This window comes from Heterocephalus glaber, unplaced genomic scaffold (genome assembly GCF_053883595.1).
Source record: "Heterocephalus glaber isolate CG9 unplaced genomic scaffold, H.glaber_assembly_v1.0 deba00001509, whole genome shotgun sequence".
In the NCBI taxonomy this organism is placed as follows: domain Eukaryota; kingdom Metazoa; phylum Chordata; class Mammalia; order Rodentia; family Bathyergidae; genus Heterocephalus; species Heterocephalus glaber.
Genome location: NW_028258325.1, coordinates 51,796,714 through 51,807,500, shown reverse-complemented (window position 1 = coordinate 51,807,500; position 10,787 = coordinate 51,796,714). Strand labels below are relative to the sequence as shown.

Sequence of the window (10,787 nt, the reverse complement as noted above, 5' to 3'; positions counted from 1 at the left end):
ACAAGTAAGCTTACAGCGACAGTAGAAGAAACATGAGTAAAAAGCAAATTGATGATATGCAGAAAAAAGAGTCAAAGGAAATAATTTCCACTGCCCCAAAATTCATGAGTCTGTGTTACATGGTTTATCATAATTGAAAATACTAAAATGTTAGTCAGAAAATAAGAAATTCCCCTTAACACGTGCTAATATAATGAGTCTTTAATTAGCATTTCTACAGCTTGTAAATTTCAAACAAATACACAATTACATTACAGTTAAGATTACCACACAAACCAGAAAGCATAAAGAGAGGGTGACTGTGCCTATTTCCATCGCTATATTTCAATAGTATTTGTGGGATACTAGAACACACCTGCTTGTAAGGAATGTCATCTAACTTTAGAATTTATTAGTAAAGCTATTAATGAAATCTTTAACTTGGATGTGAAGAGAAAACCAAAGTTGAAGGATTTCATAATTGTGTTGATTTTTTTTTCCCCTTCTGTGTCTTCTCTTTCCCTGTACAAAGGCTATTTTTCCCCACTGCAGCGAGACAAAAGTTGTTTACCATTTCTAATTAAAACCTGACCAACACTGTCATTTTTGGAGCTCATATTCAGGAGCTATATGACTACAGAGGAAAAAAAGGTTAAATCCATTTGCTATTCTGTATCAAGATAATATGTGGGGGAAGCACATCATCAGTATCAAGTTTTCCTCTGGGCTGCTGCACAGTTGCATGCAATCAAACATTTAGAGATTTAAAAACAAACCTAGAAAAAAATTTGAAAAATACGACTCATATTGCAATCAGGTCAGAAGAACTGCTCTTGTTGATTTGTTTATAGGAAGGTTCAAATATCACAAAATTTAAAACCAATGAATTCACTGGGCAGATCATTTCAAGGTATTCCAAATTGTTATAATTTAACCACTATTTTAGAGACAGTTTGACATATTTTAAAGGTTGATTTGCTTCTCAGCAAAGAGACCTACAACAGTTTAGAATGCAGAGGAAATCTCTTTTTAACTTTCCAAATAGTTTTAGAAGCGTTTGAAATAAACAGCAAAGCTACTTATTGACAGATGAAAATGGCTGTGGAGTTCAGGATGGCTTATCACTTAAATGTGATAATAATAATACAGGAGATCACTGAAGATAATTCCCACTTGCCGGAGAGGAAGAAACTACAACCTATGGCGGTTGGGTCTCATCTAATACTTCCCTGTAGAACAGCAGAGCTGGGATAAAGAACGGCCATCTTCTAGGGTCCTCCCACTCGGCTGCAATCATCCCTTCACATCTGCCATAGGCTGTGAAAGCCATTAGAACATTAACTTATACTCTTATAATCTTGTACTCTTACCAACTGTATTGATTCTTTACAATATACTGTCCTGTGGATATGTATTTTTTGTTTTAGAATTGAATTAAATTACTTTAAAATGTAAATTTATTTTAGTAAATTCATGACTTCTTATGTTGTATTGGCAAGTTTTTCTATAATGAGTTATATCTTTACAAAAATTGAATTTCAAGTACTGACAAGATAATGATCCAGAAATACTATGCATGTGATTTTAAATATTTCCACAGATAGATTCTGAATTCAATATAATAAGAATATCTCATTCGTTTTTATTTCTAACTCTATATGCTTCAGTGACACTATACACACATCTTTACATATTTTAAATAAAAGTCTTACAAGCAAGAATAGATACTTTAAATCTGAATGTTTCTATGCTTGGTTAGCACTGGTACAACTGCGTTAGAGAGCACACAGAAAACAACCATGTGGTAATTCAACATAAACCACTCCAGTACCTACCGAGCCACCTATATTTCATGTAAGATTTCACCTTGCCAGTAAGAATATAAGTGCATTCATCTGAAATCATAAGATTAGTAGCAATATGACAATCACCAATATTTATTTTTGGTCAGTGTTAAAAGATTAACTTCTTTAAGCACTACCATGATTGACATCCTAAAAACTACTAAAACATCAAATAGCTGAACAATTCCAATTCTGACCATGAAAAAAAATAATAAAATTATTTACTTTTCTTTTTAAGTAAAACAAGCATTTATTAAATTTGCTGCAATAAATGACAAATCCATTTAGACTAATCCTTTTTTATTTATTGATAATCATAATAGCAACAACCAGTAATGGATTTCACAAGAATAAAACTTTTTATGTATATGGTATTATTTTAAAATTTGTGCTGTGAGAATTTTATTTTAATAATTTTTATACAAATGGTCGGTCATCTTTCAAAAAAAATCCCTTGTTTTTGGATACCAGTAAAATAACTAAAATGAGAAGGCACACTGAAATAGTGAAAACATACAACTAGTAATTATTTTTTATTGTATAAGAAAGTTAAAAATATATCTGAAAAAAGCCAAAATGTGACTAAAATTTCTTATTTAAAAATAATTACCAACAATTTTTCATTTAAGGTGAATAATGTAGAGCACATTTAATTTGCAGAAAAGTTCAAGTCTTTATTTAACATTATTCAAAACATACTAGTATATCAGCACACTTTAAAATGCTTATAATGATACATTTACCTGTCATTTGGCTCAAGGAAAATAAGGAAAAAACAGAACAAGCATTTATAAAGTCTTCTAAATTACTCTGTTAATAAGGTGCCTGGTGCACTGTATAATGTGCTATTCAGAGTCCTGCAATTGAGTAGAGATGTTGACAGATGAAACAATATAGAGGATATCCATGAAGAACCCAGAAGTCTCACATTGATGGTTCTGTTTTTGCAGGAAAATAGAAGGCCAAAGGAAAAGAGCTGATTTTAAGTATTTACACAATTGCCAGGAGACAACAAAGAGTGCTTTCTTAACGGCTTTACTCTTCTTTGCTGTAGAGGCATGGTAACCAGAGGGTATTACAAAATGATGCAAAGAGTGTTTCCTGAGGTTTCTATCCTTCCTTCTATGTGAAAAGCCTGTGATTCTTAGATATGTAGACTTCAAGAAACTTGAGGAAACTGAAAGTTGGCTGAATTATTTTATTATGTTGATGAATATCTTGAACAAATCCTTAAATCACTTTTTTAAAAAAATTTTTTATTTTTGGTACTAGGGATCAAACGCCGGTCCCTGCACTTGCAGGACAGGTGGCGGAACCACTGAGCTAAATCCCCGGCCCCTTAAATCACTTTTTAATCAATTACTTTTTTTATTTCTGAAATAATTTTGAGCGATCTTTTTATCTGGCCAAGGACTACTGGGGACACTCACATGATATGAGACTCTCATTTTCCTAGTGGTCATGGGTATTTTTCTTTTCTTTTCCTTCTTCTTCTTACATTCACCCCAAATCTTCCCCACCACTAACCTTTTACCTTTGACTGAAGGGAAAAAAATGCCACAAAGGATAATGAAAATTATATTCAAAATTGCTTGAAAAATTTAAATACTGCTGATCTATCACATTGAACTTGAAGGGACCATGGAAGCCTCTTATTATGGTGAATTTTTTTTTTTTAATGTAATTTTAAGTAAGTGGATCACTGACTAGGATTGTTCTTTTATAAGACTTTTATTTGAGCAATTTTTATGGTGTCTGTATAGATACAGATGTAGGAGATTTTAAATTTTCTGTGCTCCTAACAAGTTTTTATATTTAGAAAGGTAAAAAGCCTGTTCAAGGACTTATTCTGTAAGTAGCTCTAAAGAGACCTATGTTTATTTTATTGAGACACAAATTTGCACCTTCTCAAACTGGTGGACACTGAGAGGATTCTTGTACAGGGGAAAAAACAGTTTCGTGAACTGCCCGGGCCTGCTCATGTAAGTGACAGCACAGGCAAAGCAGAACCTGAGCGGCTGGCCCACTCCACTGTTCTTTCCTCTACTGTTCTGTTTGACGCAACTTCTGAGTTAATGTAAAGCTTTTATCAATACTAAGGCCTTGCGCCCAGAGTGTACTTCATAACAACATAACAGACTTTTATTTTATTTGACCTTATACCATTAAGACTACTGAATCAAGTCTCTCTTTCTCTTACTTACCTTAGACAAATATCTCATTTCTCAAAATAAATACTTAGGTATTTAATACAGAAATAACTGAACAACAAGAAAAGTACTGACAAACCACAATACATTTTATAACAACACAGAGAAACAAACACATATTGATGATTCAGGCATTTGTTTATCAGAAAGGATCCATTTCTGACTAAGGAAGACCTAAGGAAAATGGAAAATAAAAGCACCAAGAGGGGCAGAATATGAAAGTAGTCTGTGTGTGCTTCCAAAACAAAAGGCAGGAGAAAGAAGACTAGAATGTGCCCATAAAAGCTACATAAAGCGGGACTCTCACTTGAAAAAATTAAGATAAACTGCAGCACACCTTGTGCGTTGTACATGCTGACAGAAGGGTTGTTACAGACCACCGGTTCCCCAAGCAATGTATTATAGGGATTGTTAGTACCATGCGGACGAAGCAGAGCATTGCTTATAAGATGATTAGCCATGGCTCCTGGAACAGCCCCATAGAAAGACAAGAAAAAAAAGGTCAATCAGGCAAATGTGTTTGAAAAAAAGAAAGGAAACATTTAGAATGACAACAATTGATATAGTCCTGATTACAGCCAAGCAGTTAATTAGACTTACAAATATGCCACTAGAGCACACATTTCCAACAATGCATATATTGGGTCAATGGGAAAAAAAGAAAATGGTTTTCAGCGTTGATTAAGCCACATTTAGGGTGTTATCTCTCCCAAGGTGTAAGCAAGAATATATTCACATGCTTGCTAAAAATTAAAAAAAAAGCAGAATCCTTTCATTCATACAACAAAACACAAACTAAAAGCCAAAAAAAAAAGAAACACAAAAAGAAAAGCTAAACTTAAAAATATTTCTTCGTTCACAGAAACGATTGCATTATTTTCCGTGAAAATAAAAAAGAATAAAAGGCAACATTTATGATAAAACACTCATTTGGTGAGCAGTTGTTGACACAACAGAAGAATGTGACATTTCTTAGAAATTCTATAAAGAAGAATCACCGATAGAGAAATAAAATCTATCATCACACTTAGTATATTATATTAAGCATACTAATTTGATGATCTTACAAATATGATAAAAATCAGATGGATATTATTTTTAAATATTTAAATATTAACTTTATAGCATCAAGTAATAGTTATGGATATAATTCCATTTTCCATTTTCCAACTGGTTGTTGAAACTCTGATATAACAAAGTAGCAAAGTTTAACTCTTTCATTTTTTGTGCAATAGATATTCTTAGTTTGTGACATATCATTAGCATAAGTTGCAAGCCTCCAAAACCATTCAACAAAAAGGAAAAAGATCAGAGGAAGAGTTTTATTAAATATAATTAGGTCAAGTATTAAAATGATAGGCTGAATTGTATATTTATTTTAGATGACAAAGGAAGGAAATATGAAGAAACAAATACAAATTTCATGGGGATAGTCAATTTGGACACACAGGAATATATACATATATGTGAAATATATATTTTATATATATATATATATGAAAAATACAAGCTATACACAAAGAGAAAATATTTTCCAAAAAATACAAATATTTATGATTAAACAAAGAAATAGTATTTAGGCTACATAAAGAATTTTCAAAAGTCAATAGTAAAAACAAACAAAATCCAGTTAGAAACTTGCCCAAAGGTATAGACAGATATTTTATGAAAAAAGAGCATATAGGTGGTAAGTAACTCGGGGAAAGAACTATTATTAGCCATTAGGAAAACACTGATTAAAACCACAATGAGACAACACTTTATATATAAAATAAAAATAGTGAAATATCAAATGATGACATTGATGCAGAGAAACTGAATCATTCATAGTTTGCTGTTGGGAATGCAAAATAGTACAGCTACTCTGAAAAGCAGTTGGAAGATTTTCATAAAACTAAATATACAAGCACCTTGTTCCACCAAGCAACTTCACTCTGCATTTATTCAGAGAATTGGATATTTATGTTCAAAAACAAAAACTGTATATGAATGTTCATGGTAGGCTTATTTGCAAGAGCCCCAAACTAGAAATAGACCAAATTTCCTTCAACTGGTCAACAGTCAAATTATCTGTAGCATAACTATACTATGAAATATGGCTCAGCAATGAAAAGAAATAAACCACTGTTTACTAACACCTAGTTGAATCTCTAAAGAACTATAATAAGAAAAAAATGCCAATAACAAAAAGTTATATTCCATGTAATTCCATTTATATTTATAACATTCTTGAAAAGAGAGAATGATAGGAAGAATCTGCCAGTGAATGCCAGGTGTTAAAAATGGAGAGAGGGACGCCCTACCAAGGTCGTGGGTCGGGCGGAACACGCCGAATCAGCTCGCGCCCCAGCAGCAGCAATCCACTTTACAACCCCCACCCTCCCCGCTCCTCTGGCCTCTTCTCTGTACAGCCACCTGGTTTCACACTACAAAGACGCAGAGGACACCGGACCACTAGACCACGGTACTGGCTAAGTTGGAGTCATCTTCACCTCCCATCAGGACCGGGTCTATCTTCAGGGGAAGGGCAGCTGAAACCTGCAATACAACTCTGCAGAGTTCAACCCTACGGGAGGACAGGGAGCTCAACTGGGGACCTGCAGCCAGAAATCTGCCTCAATCTCATGGGTCTGCGATTAGCTTGCTGAGACTCATTGACTTTTATCTGCACACTGCGACCCATGTTATCTATTGTGACAGCAGAGACATACCCTGAAAGAGGCCCTTCATCTTCATTGGGTTTTTTTATTACCAAAATTAGTATTATTAATTTGTTTTTTTCTCTTCTTTTCTTTTGCTCCTCTTATCTTTAATTGTTTTTCCTGCTCTTTGGAAATATTTGTTTTTCTCTCCTTTTTTTTTTCTTTTCTTCTTTCTTTTCTCTTTCCTTTCTCTCTCTCTTACACTCACTCTCTTGCTCTCCCACATTGTTCATCTTCCCTTTTTGTCCCTGTTTTGGCCCTCATTCGGACTTCTTCTTTATTTTCCTATTATTCTCTTTTTCCTTCTCACCTGTGTCCTCTGGCGACACTGCTAACCTTCTGCTGTCCTTCTTCCCATCTGTCCCTCTCTCCACAACCCCTTCTAACTCCCCATCCCAAAGGGTAAAGTTGTTATATTGAAGAGCTTATTCACTACATGTTGGGTTGGTCCTCGATCTTGATTTAATTCACACAGCTAAAGGTGATAGATTAATAGCTACCACAAAATGTCATTTTCGAAGATGTACTTGATGCAATGGTGTTGTTGATTGTTCACTTGGGCTAAGGTGTTATTACTGATCTAGTCAATGAAACTTCCTAATATAAGGAAAATGAGATAGGCTTAGAGTCATCGGAGACTCAAAACGTAAAGACCAGCTATACCTGGAAGACACCTCTGAGAAGCAATCATTTCATAAGGGCTCTAATTACAAGCAACAAAGATACCTACAATAAGCAATTTCAAACTATCAACTCAGGAGTTAAACCAAGGACAGTACCAAAATCAAAAATGAGACGACATTTAAGCAAGGCACAAACTCAGACTTCCACCCCACCAAGGGTAAATCCTGAGGGAAATGACATGGAAAAGTCCCATAACTAACCACCTGGATACCCTGAACTGATAGCACAGGAAGTAACAAAAGAGATGAATGAGGCTCTAGAAAAATTCAAAGCAGAAATAATCTCCCAGATATCTACAGAGATGGTGAGCAGAGTGAAAGACATGATTAGAGGATATAGAATAGAAACAGATTAAAAAAATAGATGAGCTCAGAAACACGATGGAAGCCATGAACACCCAGCATAAGAAAGAAATGGAAACTATGATTGCCCAACATAAGAAAAAACTGGAATCCATGAAACAGATTCAAACAGATATTCAGGAGATCAAAAACTCCACTGAAAGTATCCACAGCAGATTAAGGGACTCTGAAGATAGAATATCAGATATAGAAGACAGAATCGCGGTTAGAGACCAAGAAAACAGAGATTTCTTAAAAATAGTAAGCGACCATGATAAATCAATCCAACAACTGCTAGACGATGCAAAGAAGAATAATGTAAGACTGATAGGAGTCCATGAAAAAACAGGACAAAGCACAATTGACATAAAAAAACTGTTCACAGAAGTAATAGTGGAAAACTTCCCAGATAGAGGTAGAAAATTGGACATACAGATAAGTGAGGCATATAGAACTCCAACTAGCCATGTTAAAAATAAAACTACATCTAGACATACAATAGTCAAGATCCCAGAAACCCAACAGAAAAACAAAATCCTACAAGCAGTTAGAGAAAACAAACAAATCACTTACAAAGGAAAGCCCATCAGAATCACAGCAGACTTCTCAACACAGACCCTCAAATCAAGGAGAGCCTGGAGTGAAGTATTTCAAGCCCTAAAAGAAAATAACTTCCAACCTAGACTGTTGTATCCTGCAAAATTATCTTTCAAAATCGATGGGGAAATTAGATACTTCCACAATGAAGAACACCTGAGAAATTTCATGAACACCAAACCAGCACTACAAGCAATTCTAAACAATACCCTAGAAAAAAGAAATGAAGGCCACAATTCCAAGAGGCCCAACAGAGGGAAGCCACCAGGCAAGGTAAGACACTAAAGTGAAAGGGGGGAAAAATAAGAAATAAAAGAGCCAACAAAAGTAAAAATAGTATAAATCAAGGATAAATCAATATCTATCAATTATAACCCTCAATGTTAATGACCTCAATTCACCAATAAAAAGAAATAGACTGGCAGAATGGATTGAAAAGGAAAATGCAACAATATGCTGTATACAAGAAACACACCTAACTCAAAAAGAAACTCATAGATTGAAAGTAAAAGGATGGAAAACAATTCTCCATGCCACAGGAACCCAGAAGAAAGCAGGGGTAGCAATCTCATTTGCAGACAAAGTAGATTTCAAACCAAAACTAATTAAGAGAGACAAAGATGGTCACTACATCCTTGTGAAGGGAACAATCCAAGAGGAAGAGATGACAATCCTAAATATATATGCACCAAATACAAATGCCCCCAACTATACAAAACAAATATTAATAGACATGAAAAACCAAATAAACACTAACACAATTGTAGTGGGGGACCTCAATACCCCACTATCACAAATAGACAGATCATCTAGACAAAAAGTTAACAAGGAAATTCTAGAACTGAACCAAGCTATTGAACAAATGGACTTAATAGATGTTTACAGAGTGTTACACCCCACAAAATTAGAATACACATTCTTTTCGGCTGCACACGGGTCATTCTCCAGAATAGACCACATGCTAACTCATAGGACATGTCTAAATAAATGTAAAAGAATAGTAGTTACCCCCTGTATATTATCAAACTATAGTGCAATAAAATTGGAGATCAATAACATAACAAAACTACAAAACCCCAACAAACACATGGAAACTGAATAACACCTTCTTGAACAACCAATGGGTCACAGAAGTAATTAAAGAAGAAATTAAACAGTTTCTACAAGTAAATGAAAATGTCAGTACAACATACAGGAATCTATGGGACACAATGAAAGCAGTTCTATGCGGGAAATTCATAGCAGTGAATGCCCGTATTAGGAAAACAGAGAAAACTCAGATAAATAACCTAATGCAGAACCTCAAGCTCCTAGAAAAAGAAGAGCATAATGAATCCAAAGCTCATACAAGAGGGGAAATTGTAAAGATCAGGGCAGAAATCAGTGCAATGGAGACTAAGAGAACAACACAAAAAAATCAATGAATCAAAGAGTTGGTTTTTTGAAAGAATAAATAAAATTGATAAACCTTTAGCCAACCTTATCAAAAAAAGGAAAGAAAAGACACAAATACATGCAATTAAGAATGAAAAAGGTGAAGTCACAACAGATCCAACAGAAATCCAGAAGATCATCAATACCTGCTTCAAGAACCTCTACTCCAATAAAATGGAAATGGGGAGATTCCTAGATATATATAAATTGCCAAAGATAAATGAAGAAGATATAGAAATTCTAAACACCCCAGTTACAATGAGTGAAATTGAAAATGTAACAAAAAATTTACCAACAAAGAAAAGCCCAGGTCCGGATGGCCTCACTGACTTCTACAAGGCATTTAGAGAAGAACTATTGCCATTACTCTTTAAACTCATCAAGGAAATTGAAAGGGAAGCAATACTTCCAAATTCATTCCTGGAAGCAAGTGTTACTTTGATTCCAAAACCAGGGAAAAACCCAACCAAAAAAGAGAACTACAAGCCAATCTCCCTAATGAACATAGATGCAAAAATCCTCAACAAGATACTGGCAAACAGAACACGGAGGGTCATCAAAAAGATCATACACCCTGACCAAGTCGGATTTATCCCAGGGATGCAAGGATGGTTCAGCATTCGTAAATTAATAAATGTAATACACCATATTAACAGAGTCAAGGACAAAAACCATATGATCATCTCAATAGATGCAGAAAAAGCATTCGACAAAATGCAGCACCTATTCATAATAAAAACCCTACAGAAAATTGGAATAGAAGGTCTTTAACTTAACCTGATTAAGGCTATCTATGAAAAACCAACAGCCAACATCATACTAAATGGTCAAAAACTGAAAACTTTCATGCTAAAATCAGGAACAAGACAAGAATGCCTATTCTCAACACTCCTGTTCAATATAGTTCTGGAAACATTAGGCATAGCAATTAGAAAAGAGAAAGAAATAAAAGGAATAAAGATAGGAAAAGGAGAAGTTAAACTGTCATTACTTGCT

At 34.4% G+C, this 10,787-nt stretch overlaps 1 protein-coding gene and 1 long non-coding RNA gene across 31 annotated transcripts in view; one reads left to right on the top strand and one right to left on the bottom strand.

Moving 5' to 3' along the window:
* Positions 1-1,462, top strand: part of LOC110350232 (uncharacterized) — a 3,437-nt gene extending 1,975 nt beyond the window's left edge. The window contains exons 2-3 of the long non-coding RNA XR_002396675.2: positions 1-4; positions 1,069-1,462. The exon at positions 1-4 is cut by the window's left edge and continues 40 nt beyond it. This is a non-coding gene — a long non-coding RNA (uncharacterized LOC110350232). The remainder of the gene's footprint in view (positions 5-1,068) is intronic.
* The window catches only part of Adgrl3 (adhesion G protein-coupled receptor L3), an 878,168-nt gene that overhangs the window by 31,691 nt on the left and 835,690 nt on the right, over positions 1-10,787 (bottom strand). For 12 of the 30 annotated variants that reach the window (XM_021262296.2, XM_021262299.2, XM_021262300.2 and 9 more), the window contains one exon: positions 4,371-4,499. The exons of 15 other annotated variants lie outside the window; for them this stretch is intronic. In XM_021262296.2, the coding sequence (XP_021117955.1) occupies positions 4,371-4,499 (129 nt within the window). Of the gene's footprint in view, positions 1-1,814; positions 1,875-4,370; positions 4,500-10,787 lie in introns of all 30 variants that reach the window. 3 more of the 30 variants (XM_021262302.2, XM_021262303.2, XM_004849673.4) reach the window with 1 other exon arrangement.